Genomic DNA, 18,811 nt, shown 5'->3' on the forward strand with positions numbered 1-18,811 from the left:
TTTATTCCTGTGATGCAAAGCCGTTTTTCAGCATCGTTACTCCAGTCTTCAGTGTCACATGATCCTTCAGAAATCAGGCTAATATGCTGACTTGACAAACATTTCATCTCTTCATTCTCAGTGATGACTAGCTGGCCTCTCTGTGAGGAGTAACACGGCTGTCATCAACCATGCATCAAACTACAAGCTCAGACACACACACACACACAGTGTCGCATAAACCACAGAGAGGCTGTGAGTTAAATGCTTATGCCACAGCTTCTGTTGTGTTTTGCCACTGCAGTGTAGCATGAATAGAGCAAAACGCCCCCATAGGGCTCAAAAACAGACAAAGAAAGACAAAAGAAAGACAGACACAACACAGTGGGGACAGATGTGCATCGACTAATGATGACCAATTCACTAAAGGACTTACAGACATCAGGTGATGGAATGAATGCAGTGACAAAATCAGTGCTGAACGAAATTATATTCAATGTTGAGTGCTAAGTTGAGGAAAATAGTGCAGGAATATACAATCTAGCAGTGTACAGCTTCACTGTGATTCAGGAACCGGAGATGACCTTCATTTAATAAATATAAGTTGCCATGATGTTTAGAAAATACATCTTAAATAGTTTGGTTATCAATTGCTCTGCCATTTTTATTGGCCCCATTACAAACAGGATCAGTTTTAGTTAAATATTTTAGCTTTCAATATTATTAAATTTTTTTTTGGAACACAGGATACTTTTTTTTAATTCTTTGATGAATAGAAAATTTTAAAGAACAGAATTTATTCAAAATAGAACTATTTTGTACCTATACACTACTGTTCAAAGGTTTGGGATCAGTACTTTTTTTCTTTCCTTTTTGAAAAATTATTTATTTTTTCAGCAAGGATACGTTAAATTGCTAGACAGTGATAATAAAGGCTTTCTGTTTGGAATAAATGCTGTTCTTTTTAACTTTTTATTCCTCCATTGATAATAAATCAGCATATTAAAATCACTTCTAATTTACATGTGACACTGAAGACTGGAGTAACGGCTGATGAAAATTCAGTATTGCTTCACAGACAGAAATTATATTTGAAACCATATTGAATAGAAGATTATTTTAACCATATTAAATATTTCAAAATTTTACTGTATTTTTGATCAAATAAATGCAGCCTTAATGAGCGCAATCCATTAAAAAAAAAAATACAAAAAAAAAATGTGATGCCAAACTTTTGAACAGCAGTATATATGTTTCAAATTTCTTCATAATATATAATGTAAAAACACAAATGTAACTCCATGTCTGCTGGGAAACAGTATTCTAGTGTGAAACATTACTGATCTATTCTTGACTTTCACACCAGTCTAACTGATGCTTGTCTGTCACACGTCATTTTCTTTGGTTTCCTTGGTAGCACATTTCATTTAGTACAATCCCTTGGTTTCCTTGGTAACATTTTTAAATTAGCACAAGTCTTCTATAGACAGTGTAAAAACACTTATACAAGATAGAAAATCCTGCAGCACTAGTCGGATGGTGCAAGTGGCTAAATCTGAAATAACTTTAATGACTGAATGTAAAATCCTTTTCCATTAAATTAAACCGACCTATATTTGCACTAAATATAATGCTAATTACTTCATTTAAATATGGAGCAGTGCTACTGCAGCACATGATTAAACTGAACTGCAAAGAGAATTAAACACAGGGTTTAGAACCAAAATATCACATACTAGAGTGATGGAACTGCTCTGTAATTTTTTCTCTAGTGTAATCATTATTATCAATCAATCAATAATGGATGCTGGACTCTGCTCTGTTTCCCTGCATGCACCATAGTATGAATAAATCATGCAAATGACCACCTCACTGGTTTTAATATGTGCATCTCTCTCCTTGATGGGAATTTGAGTGTCTGCTGTGTTCTGTGCCGAACTGGACAGTGAGCTCACCTGAATCCCTTCGATTCTTTCTGTGACGACGTAAGCGTGGTGCATGGCAATCAAAGGAACATTGACGCCTGCCATTTCCCCCAACTTAGTGCCCCAGACACCTGAAAAAAAAACACACATGATTTTACTGTATATTATAGTACTCAAGCAGATATTGGATGAGATTTGATAAAGAAATCATAACCTCAAATAAACCACAAATTAAAAAATAGTATAATCATTAAAAGTTGTTCAAAAGAGCGTTGTTAAGTTAAGGTAATTTTTTCGAATATAATTTAAAAAAATCTGCTTTCAGAAGGATCATTTAATAAAATAAGAAGTTGGAAAAACTTTTACAGCTGCTTGTGTTAAAAGTCATTTCGCTATCACAGACTGCCCTCTGCTGGTGATGTCTGCATCCTTCTGACCTGCACAATTCACCACACAGGGTGTTTGGATGGTCCCATGAGCAGTTTCCACCGCTTTCACTCTCTTAACACCCAAATCATCAACCTTAACCTGGATACCAGTCACTGGACAATTCTCAATCACCTGTAATCAATGATAAACATATCAATATGGTTCATACATTCAGTCATAACTTAAACCAGACCACTGGCTTACAATACAGTAATTCACCCTGTGCTCCATTAGCTTCTATACAGAATCATTCAAGCATCACTTTAAAAAGTAAAGGGTATGGAGACGTACTGTGGCACCGCGTGCGGTGGCTGCTCTGGAGAGGGTGGTGCAGGTGCCCGCTGGGTCCATGGTGCCGTCTTTAGGCACATACAGCGTGCCATAAAGATCTTTCACATTCATCAGAGGATACAGGTCCTTGGTCTCAGCAGGTGACAGGACGTACGACTCAATACCGTACGCTTTACCCAGCTGAAATGCAAAATCTATGAGTATTTTACATATCAGTTTATCTTTAATCACTCACATTTCATTCATTATGTTAAATCAATTATAGATTTTCTAGAGAAGGATCTATGAGATGGTTTAGTATTTGTGTCATACCGACATGAGGCGCTTGTACTCGTCAAGTCGCTGCTTGTTGGAAGCAATGAACAGGCCTCCATTTTGGATCCAGCCCGTCTCGAGGCCAGTCTCCTCCTCCAACTCTGAGCTGATCACGTTGCGAGTGTGAGCCAACAGCTCCACCTCAGTATCACTAGGTCTTAACTGCCACAAAAGTCCTATGAAAAAGTAAAAAAGACTGTATTATATGAACAGAAGCAAAATTCAAAAGAGTGGTACTGGTACGTCAAATGATTTGGCTTTAAGTATTACAAAATCAACTCTGTAAGCCTATTCATGGAGTAAACTCTTGAACTACACTCACTGTACAAGTGAGGGATTAAATCTGCTTTAAAACATTAATTATGCAACATGCAACCTAGGTTCTTTTCTCTTTTTTTGTACACATTATGCACTGAAACTTTATTTAATTTTTTGGAGCACGGAAAGAAACTCTACTCAAAAGAGTCTCTAATCACAAAGTAAACAAAGTGCAATACCTGCCGTGTGCCAGGTGGTGCCTGCAGTCAATCTGTCCCTCTCCAGCAGAACCACATTGGTCATGCCTAGTTTACACAGGTGGTAGAGGGTCTGGCAACCCAGGCTTCCTCCTCCAACCACCACAACATCTGCAGACTTGGGCGGTTTGGTGGGCCCACCGATGCCATCCTCCTGTTTGAGCGTCTTCTCATAGGGGACGCTCTTCTCTGTGGTGTGTGTCGACTGGGAGCTATAGCAGCGGGTGGTGGCATGTCCGAGGGGTGAGAGGGGCTGTCGGCATGCCATCACCCTCTGTGCTGCTCTTCCCAAGAAGGCCATGGCCCCTGCAATGGTACAAGACCATAAACACACACTTTCATTACAAACTGTTAATGGACCGTAAAGGAGTCCCTCAGAGTTCAGTGCTGGGCCCATTTTTATCTCACATTGTTTGTTAATTAATCAATTATTCATTCATTTAATATCAGTATCTGACAGAGAATACCTGCCCATTAAAAAAAAAGGTTTTCCTATCAAATAATGCATATTATAATAAACAGTTGCAATTTTACTTTTCTATTAAAAATAAAAATGTTTTTTTTTTCATTCATTCATCTAATGCTAAAAGTTTCAATTCTCTTTACCTTTATTCTACTCTTAACATTTGATCATCATTTTACAAGTATTCAGTTACCTTGCGAGTCCGCTTACATTACTCTTAAGTCTTTGTGCAGATGATTTAAATTGTTCTGTGAAAGGATTTACAGGAAATCCAGAAATGTTTTAAATGCAGAGAAGTCCGCCTTCCTACCGGCATTGTTTACAAAACCAATCATCTAGAAACACTGGCCAACTTGTCTTTGCAGAACATGATGGTAAATCAAATGTATGCTGAAGCATTTTTCGGATTCTCAGCGTATGCAATGCAAACACGGTGAAATTGTAAACTACTTGACGACTAAATGAAGAATAATAATGTGCGAAACAGTCGACATTTCAAACTAAATTCACGCGTTTTGTAAAACAGATGCCTGGCATGCAATACAAAAACGAACAGACCACCATAAAGCAGTCAGCGTGTGTGAAGTCAGTATTCTGTAACTTCGCGTTTTGTCGCCCACCTTTAAAACTTACTGAAAGAGCGCAAATCCTCTGTTTGTTAGCTGCTTCTTTAAGAGTGTGGGACTGCTGTTAAGTATGTCCATAAACAGAGCAACTGGTGCTCAAATATGGCTGTTTGCTGCCTGACACAGCATGTGGACGAACACAGCTGTGCTGTGGAGAACTTCTGAACTGCAGAAGAGTGAATGAGACGGACAGAGAGCTGCGACGTGTCTGACCACAGACTCAAGATTTCACACTTCACGCTGGAGTAGAGGCTTTGCGAAGGGGCTCCTGTGTAGTCAGGTCTCGGCAGCTCACAATTTTGTCAATTTGCGAACCTGTTTGAGGGAAAAGTTGATGTTCTTATTTGCATAATTTGACGGAATTAATATCGATGGGTGTCCAGACAGGTAACGCTAGAGCACGCGACCTTTTGTAATAACTGCTTGATCGTCAGTTTGGGAAATTTTCATAGACTTTCTACGAACTTTTATGAGCTGAAAGTAGCCTATGTCGTAAAGTGCACGAATATTTAATAAATTATGAGTTGGTTGTCTGTTGCTAAACAGCTCGCGATAGTTCTGGGATAAACTTGTAGCTACAATTTGGATTCCCAGTTGAAAAAAACAGTATGGTGGTCCTTTGCTGGTTTATGCTGGTCATGTGCTGGCAAAGGACCAGCATCTCAGCGTCAAAACATACCTAACCAGCATATGCTGTTTATTTTTTTTCTTTCTTCAGATGGGTTTTCAAATTCGGATTTAAAATTACAAACGTGAAGCGTTCACATTGGGTTAAAAGTGACCTTACTTTACGTTTCCAGTCAGTTAACCTGACATTTAAAAACATCAGAGGAGTGTGTCATTCCAAAAAAAAAAAAAAAACTGGTTCTGAGACAGCCTGAGTGTTTTTCAGAGAGATCCAGAAAAATGCATGCATTGCTTACCTGTCAGATGAATAAATCCACGAGGGAAAAACAACAAACACAAGAAAAGGTTTAGCTGTTGCTGATGTTATGTGCTGTTTAGTGCACACTGCAGCTTAAACGTGCTATTGCCTGCTGCTCAGATCCATTGGTTTGCAAGCGGCCAAATAGACATTAACCCTAGTGTAAACTCTCCACCCACTAAGATCTGTAGTAGGTTCAGTCTGACTGCAGAAACACTTGGAAGAAATGTTATTTACTACGTTATGCATGTTTAAATTAAATATATACAGTATAAGCATTTGTTTGTACACTTAAAAGATGTTAGCTTTATTCTGATTTATACATTTGTATTTGGCATGTGAAGACTCAGCTGTCAGTTTTTCCTCGGAGCAGATCACAATTAGAGCAGAAAGGTTGATCTCAGACATCTGCTCTACTGTAAGGATTCTGAATTACAGGAGGCTTCATTGCTCCTAGAAAATATTGTGGATATAATTGAGCATTTCAGGAGGAATATAACTCTTAAAACTATGTGGTGAAAGATCTAGACTCCAAACATATTATAAAACACAAACATGAATATAAAATATAAAATTGGTGTCAGTATGCATGCAAATTTGATTATTAATTTCACACAAAAAGTGTTTTTAATGTAAGGTCTTAAAATTTTACAGACAGAAACGGAGTCACTGACAGAATAACAAGTGTTTTCCAGAGACCATGTACTGTGAACATTATTGGCTGACCTATTTCTATGTACAAGCCCAAAAAAACACCCTGGAGAGCTCTGTTTTAGACACTTTGAGACAGCCAATCAGAGGAGGTTTAGTGAGCCCACCCCCTGGCCAGGGAAATATGACAACACACTGCATGAAGCAATGACAGAAGCATATCAGTGACAACACCCACAATATTACTGCCTCCATTCATTCAGATACTTACAAACTGTTGTAAAATTATATTAAAAAGGCACCGGAGAGTGGTTATTTATTGAAGAGCAGAGCAGTGTTTAACCTACAGAGCCCTAGAACATAAGATAACAAGCTAACGGTTTGACAAAGAGAAGATCAAAACCATCTGATTAGACATTTCAAACTGCTGTTTCTGTGCATTAATCATTACAATGTAATCATTGCAAACCCATTGATTGTGTGTCATTTGAGAATGAACTGCTCAGATGTGAATCCAGACGCAGTGCAGTTTTGCTGTTCTTATGAAACCAGGTTCACTGGGGTCATGAGGGGACATGCCTTCAGCGGAGAAAGTCCCTCTTTCAGACACTGAACCCTTATACGCGCAGCCGACCTGTCACATGACCCCTGCACTGCTCTGAAAGACATAAGCATCAGTCTGAACCCTTAACAACATCTCAGTATTGTGAGAGGAACAGTTATGTCATAAAAGATTATCTCAGTATGTGACTCAGGACCCTGTGTCATTTACAAGAGCTTTTTTTTTTTTTACTAATTTATTGAGCTTTATTGTTGTATTGATTGTTTCCTGTCTGGTACTGAATGTCTGAAGAAACTGCCGTGGTGCTTGTCGATAGTTTATGTGGAACTGAAAACACTCAGAAGTGTATTTTACTCATCGATCTCATGAAATGTGAATTGCCTCTTGTAAATAATGTCAGGAAGTTCACTCGGATTGAGAACGACTATTTCAGACTACTTCAAACATTTGTAAACTTTGCGTACAAGCTACTGTATGTACTGTAAATTCAGTCTATTCAGTGTTATTTTAGCATCCTTGATATAGTACTATAAATGTATGTTTTCAATTCAATTTTAGTTGAATTTTGTCTTTGGTTATTTTGTCATTTACATTCTTTTTTTTTTTTTTGTAAGTTTTAAAATGACAAATGTCGCCTTTAGCAACTATCTGAAATAAGTTTATTTTATTTTTTATATTTTATTTCAGGTAATGTTTAATTTAATGGTAGTTTAATGTAGCCTATTTCTAAAAAAAAAATAATAATAAAAAATAAAAATAATTGGTAACTATTTTAAGGTGTCCTTGTTCCAGTGTAACTATACATTTAAGTACTGAGTAATGTTAATTAACTACATGTATTTGCAATATTGCTAGTTAGGATTATGGTTTGGTTTAGGGTTCCTTTTTAGGGTACTAATTACACTGTAACAAGAACACCTTAAAATAAAGTCCAACCAAATAATTAAAAAAAAAAAAAAGGTCCTAATATATACACTCTAGAAAACCGAAAGGTTGTACTTGTCCATTTGTACTCTTACCAACAGATGGCGATAGAACCGCAGCAGAGCGAGCAGCTCCTGGAAGTGAAGTAAAACTACTTCCCACAATGTGTTGCTAAGTCAACTTTTAGTCAAATTTGATAAAACCTTATGATTATATTCTGGTCCTAACTAGTAATGGGTCTACTGCCTCTGTATTTATTGTTTGTCCAAGAGACAAGAGAAGAAAACGTCCAACTGACATCCAACATTGTAATGTTTAAAAAAACGTAATTCTTTATTTCAATAACAACAAAAATTTCCGAAACTCTCATGCATACTCTTATCATGCCATTTAATTTGGTCCCACTGTTCAGTTTGGAGAGACACAGAAGGGAATAAAACTGGGAAAATAATAAATAAGAACAAATGATGGGAACAGAAATTTGTCATGAACAGCAAAAGTGCACAAAAAGAGAGAGAGAAATTGACCACACCATTTCTAATATACACTAAGCTCTGTTTGTTTGATTGTCTGAGCATGATAGTCCTTATGACAGCTGTTTAAACTCCAGTAATACAATTTATAATGCACCACTTCTGTAAAAGCTATCAAATGTCCTTTTTTTATAGTTAATAAAGAAAAATAACCTGATAAAAAAAAGCAAAATTAGCTTAATCCATACCAAAAAATGGACAAAACTTTCAACCTCAAATATATAATAAAATGTTTTAATTCGTGGTCAGATATAAGAGTCATCAAATGTATCGCACCCTTTTACCTTTACAGTTCTTGTTTTACAATAAAAATGTTTTCCATTTTTAATGTTGATTTTTCCAATTTTCTCACCGTTGGATTTGCGCTGGCATGAAAACGTGCCTTCATATCATTTATTTTACTAAGTAAATGTATCTTAACAAAGAGATTTTTTAAAAAATTTTACTGGAAAACAAGAAAAATGTATTTTTGTTGTTGTAGAGTGAAAGTCTCTTCTTAAGGATTGGTCCCAGGTCTCCCTCGTCTCTTCCAGTTTTGAGGTCTCCATGATGAGTGACATTTCTCTCCTAATAAAGAGCTGCTCACTCCTGATCCTTCTGCTCTTAGAAGATGCCCATTCATGAGGCTTTGGGGCTGTACCTCACAACTCGTCCTTGTAGGTGGCGCTCTGCAGGCCGGCCGGTGGCTGAGAGCCCTTCAGAGTTTTATAGGAGCCTCTCCAGTCCGTGAGCACATTGTCATCATCCCACAGCGTAGAGGTCTCTGTGTCGCTCACCCACTCCGGGTCACCGGCGTAATGGCAGGGCTGCACCAGAAGGGGGTGTGTGGAGTACGCCATCAGATTCCGATTGGGAAAATGGGATTTGTAGTCCTCACTATTGAGAGGAAACATCAAAATAAAACACTTTAGCAATGTGAGCGCTTATTATTAAAGGCTTTAGAAAATAGGTCTAAAATATGTTCATGTGACATCACCAGACCCCTAACCATACATTTAAGAAATAAATAATGTACATAAAATAAAATAAATGAAAATATTATGGTTAAAATAAATAAAATTATACAATATAAATAAAATTATATATATATATATATATATATATATATATATATATATATATATATACACACACACACACACACATACATATAAATCCCTACAAGCAGTAATATAATATAATATTATTACCAAGCATGATGATTAATAATACTATTATACTAATAATATAATGTTTATACTAGATATATTTACACTATATCCATATTTTATCCTGATGTTCCTACCCCTCAGTATGAGCAATATTATATTAATTATAAAATCTATATTTTATCCCCAAGTATATGCAATATAAATAAAAAACCTGCAATAAAATCAAATAAAAGTAAATAAACAAAATTATACTATAATATATATGTGTGTGTGTGTGTGTGTGTGTGTGTAGATCTATAAAATATTTTATTCTATTTTATTAATATATAAAAATCCAAATTTTATTCCAGATTTGAAAAAAATAATCCCTAACCATAAGTGTAAGCAATAATATAACATAATATAAAATAATGTAATAATGACCAGACAATGAGTGCAATGATAATACTAATAATATCTAATAATTTTTACACTATATCCATATTTTATCCTAATGTAAAAAATGTTCTACCACTCAGTATGAGCAATATAATATAATATAATATAATATAATAATAACTTGGAACTTAGGGTTAGGATCCAGAATCAGATGATGAATTGCTTTAGGGCTCGTGCTGCTTGAATAAAATGTCAAATACTTTCAGCAAAAGCCTGAAGAGGTGCTTCACGTGCTGAGGGTAAACGTGTGTACTGGGCCCGCTGGCAGACGGCCCTTGGCTTTGTCAGACCTGGAAGGAGAGCAAAGCAGCAAACACCGGCTAAAGTAGAAACTCGTTTAGCTGGAATGTGTAACAGGGAAGACAGGGAAGGGTGTTTAAAGGGTTAGCCGTCCGCGGGGCAGCAGCAGCACACCGGATCGCTGGAAAGATTGTGGGGATGAGGATCTTCAGGCGGGACGTGCCAAGCTAAATGAATAAGAGTCAGAGATGGAGAGGAAACGGACAGGGGAAATGGATGGCATCACGCCAATCCACAGCGCACACACAACCACTCGCGCTGAGGAATCAAAGCTAATGCCAACTCAAGATCTGGGTTTCTCTCTGTCTATAAAAATCAAAGGACTATCACATAGTTAAGAAACTATGTAGAGAGTACCAAAACACACATTTGTGGTGAGATATTTCCGTCAGGCATACTTTGCAAAAATATGAAGTACTCATAAAATATAAACAAGGAGAAAATGACGGTATGCATATGTCTTTATGGGGAAGAATGCATACTTTCTCAACTATAATGAGCAACATCACTCTTTAAACTTCACAAATAATTTTAACATTTAAAGAAACAGTTTCACCAAAAATTAAAATTGGCTGAAAATATATTCACCTCCAGGCCATCCATAATGTAGATGAGTTTGTTTCTTCATCAGATTTGGAGAAATCTATCATTACATGACTTTTTCACCAATCGATCCTCTACAGTGAATGGGTGCCGTCAGAATGAGAGTCCAAACAGCTGATAAAAACATCACAATAATCCACACCAGTCCATCAGTTAACGTCTTGTGAAGAAACAAATCCATCCAGAACTTTTAACCTTTGCTTGACTTGCTTCTGGTGTGGATCACTTGTGGATTATTGTGATGTTTTTATCAGCTGTTAGGACTCTCATTCTGACGGCACCCATTCACCACAGAGGATCCATTGGTGAACAAGTGATGTAACGCTACATTTCTTTAAGTCTGTTCAGATGAAGAAACAAACTCATCTACATCTGGGATGGTCTGAGGGAGACTATATTTTCATTTTTGGGTGAACTATTAAAGTAAAATTAGTTTAGGCCTGAATACCGTCTTACTCACTTGGGGTGCTTGTCATACATGATGGGTAGAAACTCATCCACAGGAAGCATCTTGGATATCGGTTCAGCGTTGAGGAGCTTCTGAGCTCCCTGAAGAGAGATGGCGTAAGACAGCGTCCAGTAGGAGTAATCGGCGTACACCAGGTTCCTCACATTCTCCACTGGGACTTCCTCTTCAGGGTTCACCTTCTTCCTGCCCAGGTATCTGCAACAGTCAAAGACACCTGATGAGGGCACTACATCTGTGATGAGTTTACTTTTGGATTGCGGGAGGATCTTTTAAATATCTAAGAATTTGAAATTGTCTACATGGATATGGGAAATGTATGCTATATATATATATATATATATATATATATATATATATATATATATATATATATATATATATATATATATATATATATATATATATATATATATAAAAAGTATTTCTTATAACTGCAGCAAAAGCAATATTCTGTTTCTGGTTTCTTCAGCAACCGTGTGACAGACAGGTGTCACTCACATGATGTCCCAGTCCAGCTCCACCTGCTCCACCTCCTCCATCAGACGCAGCAGGCGACGCTTAAAGTTGGCTTGGAAACGCATGTCGTCCTCAAAGATCAGCGCCTTGTCTAGCTGCATGTCCACCATCTATGATTGAAAGAACAGCTAATCATTTTGACATACTATAAACACGATATGATATTTCAGATTGAATTATTTGAATATAGACTACCATTCAGTTAGGTTTGAATGTTACAAAGATTTCTATTTCCAATAAATGTTGTTCTTTTTGTTGTATTTTCATCAAAGAACCCAAAATACACAAAAATATGAAGCAGCACAACTGTTCTCAACAGCATATTATTATGATTTCTGAAGAATCATGTGACACTGAAGACATTATTTTAAATTGTAATAATATTTCACAATATTCACCATTTTTGATCAAATAAATTCAGCCTTAACATCCAGACATTAAACCTTTATACTTTTTATTTAGTAGTATTATTTTAGCTACATTCAACACTTGAAAAATGTTAACACAACTAAAAATGTCTTTAAAAATGTCTCAGCATTAGAATTCAAGTTCTTTCTTAAGTTCTTTTTTAGACTGCATTTGTTAACATTAGTTGACCACACTAGCTAACAATGAGAAATACTTCTAAAGCATTTATTAATCTTTGTTCATGCTAATTTAAACATTCAGTAATACATTATTAATTAAAAGTTCTATCTGTTAATATAACGTTGTAATGATAATAATAGTGTAATTCAACTAACAATGAACAGTTGTATTTGTATTAACCAAAATTTAGAAAAAGCTTGATAAATACTGTAATAAATGTATTGTTCATTAGCGAATGCATTAACCAACATTAACTGATGGAGCCTTAGTGTAAAGTGTTAGTGATAACAAAATATCAAACACAGTGGCGTTTACTGAAATAGTTTTAGGGGCGGCTGACCTCTTTCCAGATGTAGTAGTGGCTGAGGAAGCAGCCCACCTCTCCCTTGGTCAGCGTGCGGCCGGAGAAAGGGTCGTAGTAACCAGGTAAGAGATCGACACCTAGGATCTTAATATCGCTGCTGTTCAGAGCTCTGCACGCACACGCCGGTGAAAAAACTCAATTATTGCTCTCATTTTCATTTGCATATATAAACAATGGATGGATAAATGTCTGTACTTACGCTCCATCTATAGCATCCACAACTTTGGCATCAATCTCCATCTCATACAGCGACCATAGCATCCTGTCCCTGCGGTCTGGACGTCTGCGCAGGTTTATCAGGTAGATCTGAGGAGAACAAACACACAGGGTGAATGTAGCTCAAAGCAATGGTAAAATACAGAGTATGTGCTCCACTTTACCTCATCAAAGCCCATGAGATCAGACCGTTTGGGAGGAACGTGGACATAGCGAGACAAGTACATTGGCGGCCCGTGGACTGTGGGAGAAATGACTTCTTCAGTTAGGACACAAATGCTTGACAATGATTGTGTTCGATTAAGGAGCTGATCACTAATTGGCAGCAGATTAGTACAATCTTCTCAGAGCTATGGAAGCAGGTTTTTACCTTTCAAATTAAAAGGTTTTTGTAGCTTTTTCTCATAATTAACTTCATATCTTGTTATTGTGACTTCATATCGCTTATAGTACAACTGCAACATTTATCTCATACTCTGAATTAATATCTCACATTTATGTCTTCGATTTCATAATATAATGTTCATCTCATAATTTCCCTCATGTTTTTTTTATTATTATTCTCAGTTGCCCCTCTTGTGTAAAAGAAATACACTTTTACATATTTTAAAAGTGTAATCATTTTTTTAAATAATCCACTTTAAGATTTTTCTTATATGCAAATGTGATGTAATGTTTTCAGACACTTAATTGCATGTTAGTTACAATTCCATACATTTTTTTAAAGCTTAAATTTATATTCGATTCAATTAGCTGAAATTAGTAGTTTTTTTGACCCACTTATTTTATACTAATGTACATATTTAAATATAGTTTCATAATTACTTCTATTGTATGTACTATTGTACTTCTACTGTCTAAAATATACTTTAAAGTCATTTCTATTTAAATGTATATGTCATGTATTTACATAAATTAGTAATTACACATATGTATTGTTAAAGGTGCAATTTAATACATTTAAAATATATATTTACTGTAATTATAATAATAAATAACATAATATCATTCAAAATATAGTCAAGTACTCATGTGCTTTAGTATGTTAGTCAGCACATCAAAATAAAATGTACTTCTAAAGTCTATTACGTCAAAGCATGATAAAAATTATTAAAAGACAATTATTTAAAACTTATTTTACTTATATACTTTATTTATATACAGCAACATGCTCAATATGACTTTAAGTGGCCTTTTATTTTACTATTATTATATAATCTGTGTTTACATTTTTTTTTACTATTCTTTAAAGAAGTACTATAGTTGCACCTTTAATACAAGTGCATTTCTTTTTTACAAAGGTCATGCTAGCTAGGTCTTGCATGCTGTTTTTAAAGTGACATCCTGAAATTGTCAGTTCTTCAAGACATCGCACAAGTTTTATTCTAATAATCTAACTGAATATCTAAATGTCAGTGTTACTCACTCAGAGATTCCAGGTAAAGGTGGACAAAATTGATCCGATCATCCTCCACGGTCTGATGAGGCTTTGCAGGTACGTTCAGATACCCGTAACGCTCCTTGTTACACAGATACATCTGCACCTCTGTTTCAGAGAGTGAATCATATCAGATGAATAGTGTCAGTAATTTTACTCAGTCCATCTCTTTCCAAAGCTATTTGACTGTCAATGCTAAAAAATGTTATTGTGAGTTGGATACAGGTTGGAATTTTTCCCTCAACTAAATCCAAATGTTAAACTGATCATATTGCGTAAGAGAAATTACATCTACTGGAGTCATCCAGAAGGGGGCACCATACCTGATATTCGGCAGGAGAAGGCAAAAACGATGATGTCGTCAAAGGGCCAGGAGTAGTCTTTGTGAGGGGGGTGAAAGGACACTTTCTTGGTGCCTGCCTTGCGCAGGTCCAGCAGAATAGTGGAGTGGACCATCGGCACAGGGTAGCAGCCAAGCCTTTGACGCTGTTTTGTGGGAAAGTACTCAGCAGTACGACGATAGTAACCCTGAGACAGACAGAAAACTCAACAACACAGCCAAAGGACAAAGTGTTTGAGCAAACAGACCCCAAACAGACTTATAATAAACTACTATCTTCAAATGTGATGTTGTATTTCTTAGGAGATCCTCACTTAAACTGAACTGAGGAATTGTTTTTCCACACTGTTTATGCATAGTGTGCTTTGTGAAGTGTGATTAATGAATTTGCTTGAACAATTCACGTAAATTAACCAATAAAAAAAGTCACAGATTTAATCTTCCATGCAGAAGTTCCAATGCAACATTTCATGTCTTTTTGTAGCAATATATTTAGCTACATATTTGGTGAAAGCGGTAATATAGGTAAATATTTACATTATTTAAATTATAATTGAATGCTATATATATATATATATATATATATATATATATATATATATATATATATATATATATATATATATATACTACTCAAATACTATTGAAATGTTTGGGGTTCTATAAAAAGTCTCTTAAGCTCACAAAATGCTGCATTAATTTGATTAAATATTGTGAAATATTATTACAATTAAAACAACTGTTTGAATATATTTTCATATGGCATTTATTTCTGTGATGCAAAGTTGATTTTTCAGCAACATTACTCTGGTCTTCAGTGTCATATCATCCTATAGAAATCACTCTAATATGATGATTTGATGCTAAAAATGATAAGAGCTGGCAACAATTAATCGCGATTAATCGCATCCAAAAGAAAAGTTTTTGTTTACATAATATATGTGTGTGTACGGTGTATATTTATTATGTATATATAAAGACAAACACATACAGTATATATTTAGAAAATATTCACATGTATATAATTATATTCATATTATACTTAAATATATTTAATATATAAACAACCTATTTTTATTAAATATGCACATGCATGTGAGTGTATTTATATATACATAATAAATATACCCTAAACAGTACACATACATGTTATGTAAACAAAACCTTTTATTTTGTATGCAATTAATCGCGATTAATCGTTGACCAGCACTACAAATTATGAAACATTATTAAACATTTATTTGAAATACAATTTTTTTCTTAGAATCTAAATGGCTTGACTATTAAAGGCTGACATTTCTGATAATTTAATGCATCTGTACTAAATAAAAGGTATACATTTTTTTAAAGAAAAAAAACAACTGTGACCCCAAACTTTGAATAGTAGTATCTTACACACACACACACAAACACACACAAACACACACACACAATAAGGTTAGTTACTATAATCACAACTAATTACACTAGAGTCATTAGCTTGACTAATTTAAATGACCAGTAGTCTGTAAATGGAGAAGATACACTGATCAGCAGCAGTGAAAGCAGATATGGCCACTTTATTGATGTGGTGTATTGCAAGATCGAACGTTAGCTATCACTCATTACATTGTTAGAACATACTCATGCACACACACTCATACACACATCCAAACTGGAAATTGGTTGCACTGTACCTGTGGAGTGATGCCACACCAGTAGTTGGAGTACGCTGACTGTGAGTCCAGCATGGGGGCAATGACTGACTTGTTTTCCGCCATCAAGAGGTGCAGTGTGTCCGGGTTTGTCAGGATGTTGTCTGTGTCTGAATACTGCAGATGAGGAAATAAACACAAAAAGAATGACACAATTCTAATTATACAATTTAATAGTAATGATATTAACAAATATAAAACACTGACATGATATGAGCAAAAACGATTCTAGTGCATTCCAGCACAATTCATATTCATGACCACAGCAAGATCTGAGCCTACATGAACTTTGAAGAATTCTGACCCGGTTGAATGTTTTAATACTCCTGGTATATCTATATTTGAGAATGTGTGATCCAAAATCGGGGTGTATACTGTATGCTCTAACTGGGTCATACCAGAATGTAGTCAGCCCAGCGTTTCTTGGCAAAGTTCAACGCTGCCTGTTTGAGCTTCATAACATACTCATAGCGGCCGTTAGTCCAGTGCTTGGGCCCCAGCTCACCTACATAGGATCTGTGCGGATAAAACAAACCAATTCAAGCTTCAGTGGTAGCACCTAAATTTCAAAAACTTAAAAAAAAAAGTTTTAAAAGGACAAAGTTTCTGCCATGTGTGCATGCTGTGTGATGATCATCTCACGTGGGTTTGTCTGAAGGTCTCCACTCGATATAGTGATATTGTGTTTGCATGACAGTGAGCCATTCTCGCAGGACTAATGTTGTGTTGTCAATGTTGTGGTCTGTCGCTGCCCTAAAGGAAACAATAAACAGAGAGACAGGAATTAGTGCACATAACTATATACGTATGTAAGCATTTACGTGCATTTATAGGTTTTCTATAAAGTCATATGGTGCAACCACAATTCATAAACGTACTGGAAAAAGCAACAGGAAGTGATATCATAGACTGGACCTGTAAAGACCCTCATTACAGTGACCTTTTTATGACAAGGCAAAGTTAGTCCAGGACATAAAATGTCACGTGGTGCAACTCCTAAAATGTTTTGTGATATTTATGATATTTATGAATTTATAATTCATGATCTTTGTGAATATTAATTGTATGTCTAAAAAAATCTAAAAAAGGTTTGGAAAAATTATGATCATGATGTGTGCGCATATTTATTCAGGGTATAAGGAAAATATGGCATTTCTTGATAGTTAAACCACGTGACATTTTAAATAAAAAATTTAAAGATTGAAATCTTATTTGTCAGTGACCGAAATACGGATTAATACAAATTAACTACAAGAACAAACTTTTTTTTTTTGTTTGCAATGTAGCATTAGACTTATCATGTCCATTTTAATCAGAAAAAAAACATTATTTAAAATTATTACATTATTTATCATTATTTTTATCCAGTTAATTTTCTCAATAGTGTGCTGATAAACGATTTTAAGTTCAATATATGTATATATATATATATATATATATATATATATATATATATATATATATATATATATATATATATATATATATATATACAGAATATATATAATTATCCCGACCATTATTAGTTGGGGGAAGGGGTTTGGTTTTGGGGAAAAGTCTGAAAAAGTCAAGGGGAGGAGGGGACTGAATGCAAATAAGACTGACCTTTTGACATCTACAAATAATAAGAAAGATCATCCGCGAGCTTGAACGGCAGAGAAGGAAGTTACCTACCAGATAGAGATGCGCTCTTTGGGATAGTTTAATCTCTCGAGAGCTCCGAGGTAGTAGGGTAAAGAATGAGCGGCGTTCCGTGCGATTATAGCTATAACGACCGTGGGTGGCTGCATCTTTGACTCTTCGGTATAATTTTCCTCCGAAAAGTAACACTGTGCTACCACAAGAATGCTCCAAACACTTATGATCCAAGTTAACATGGTTGGATTTCGGTGGTCCTCGGCGTCGTTGCACAAACAGTCCCATCCGCGTCAGCAGCTGAAGAAAAGAGGGCTCTTCCCTAAACTTCACACTCCCCCTCAGAATCTCCGTTCCCCCCGGAGCAGCCAACGTGTTCTGTTTGCTAGTCTTGAGTTACAACTTCCGTGTGAGGATTTGTTCGTCGAACTGTTACATTTCATGTTCTCTGTAACGTTTACATTGACTATGATTTAGAATGTTTCATCGGAACATCTTTTCAAAACTGTTACATTTTAGAACGTTGAATGTTCCGTTAATGTTTCGCTACATTGTTTCACTAGCCAAAATCTTCAGGGCCATATGCTGACGTTCATTTGTGGTTTTTCCATACTGAACAGGAATAACCTTCTTTTTTCTTGTTTTTGTGGCAACCAAAGAAAGAAAGAGCCCTGAACCGCTGCCATTTCAGCTATTTTTTTCTGTCAGACCAAATCAGCGACATTAATAGAGATAGATGAGCATTTACGGTGAAATTTCTGTCATGTTAAGTCCGAATTCCGAGAGTACATTACCAATTCCTTAACGTTTTTTTTTTCATGTACATTCTTTCTGAATGAACAAAAATAAGAAATATCAGTTTGATAAAATAGAATCAATTTGAAACCACACAATTAGTGTGTCAACATAAATCAGATATCG

General features: G+C 35.6%; 2 protein-coding genes across 4 annotated transcripts in view; both read right to left on the minus strand.

Moving 5' to 3' along the window:
- The window catches only part of sardh (sarcosine dehydrogenase), a 54,875-nt gene extending 49,241 nt beyond the window's left edge, over positions 1 to 5,634 (minus strand). The window contains exons 1-6 of one of the 3 annotated variants that reach the window (XM_052567157.1): positions 5,467 to 5,634; positions 3,437 to 3,760; positions 2,937 to 3,115; positions 2,625 to 2,804; positions 2,342 to 2,465; positions 1,935 to 2,035 (exon numbers count right to left, since the gene is read on the minus strand). In XM_052567157.1, the coding sequence (XP_052423117.1) occupies positions 1,935 to 2,035; positions 2,342 to 2,465; positions 2,625 to 2,804; positions 2,937 to 3,115; positions 3,437 to 3,755 (903 nt within the window). In that variant the 5' untranslated portion in view covers positions 3,756 to 3,760; positions 5,467 to 5,634. Of the gene's footprint in view, positions 1 to 1,934; positions 2,036 to 2,341; positions 2,466 to 2,624; positions 2,805 to 2,936; positions 3,116 to 3,436; positions 3,761 to 4,537; positions 4,697 to 5,466 lie in introns of those variants that run through there. The other 2 variants (XM_052567159.1, XM_052567158.1) reach the window with 2 other exon arrangements.
- A 2,277-nt stretch (positions 5,635 to 7,911) lies between these two features.
- cercam (cerebral endothelial cell adhesion molecule) lies at positions 7,912 to 18,517 on the minus strand. The gene is made up of 12 exons (XM_052567161.1): positions 17,930 to 18,517; positions 16,898 to 17,008; positions 16,654 to 16,771; positions 16,238 to 16,372; positions 14,545 to 14,749; positions 14,210 to 14,329; positions 12,948 to 13,024; positions 12,767 to 12,873; positions 12,544 to 12,676; positions 11,598 to 11,725; positions 11,091 to 11,294; positions 7,912 to 9,014 (listed from the first exon to the last, which is right to left on the minus strand). Exons 1-12 carry the CDS (start codon positions 18,130 to 18,132, stop codon positions 8,780 to 8,782), a joined length of 1,776 nt encoding a protein of 591 aa, XP_052423121.1. The 5' UTR covers positions 18,133 to 18,517; the 3' UTR covers positions 7,912 to 8,779.
- Positions 18,518 to 18,811: the final 294 nt, after the last annotated feature.

Source organism: Carassius gibelio, chromosome B10, assembly GCF_023724105.1.
Source record: "Carassius gibelio isolate Cgi1373 ecotype wild population from Czech Republic chromosome B10, carGib1.2-hapl.c, whole genome shotgun sequence".
Classification (NCBI taxonomy): domain Eukaryota; kingdom Metazoa; phylum Chordata; class Actinopteri; order Cypriniformes; family Cyprinidae; genus Carassius; species Carassius gibelio.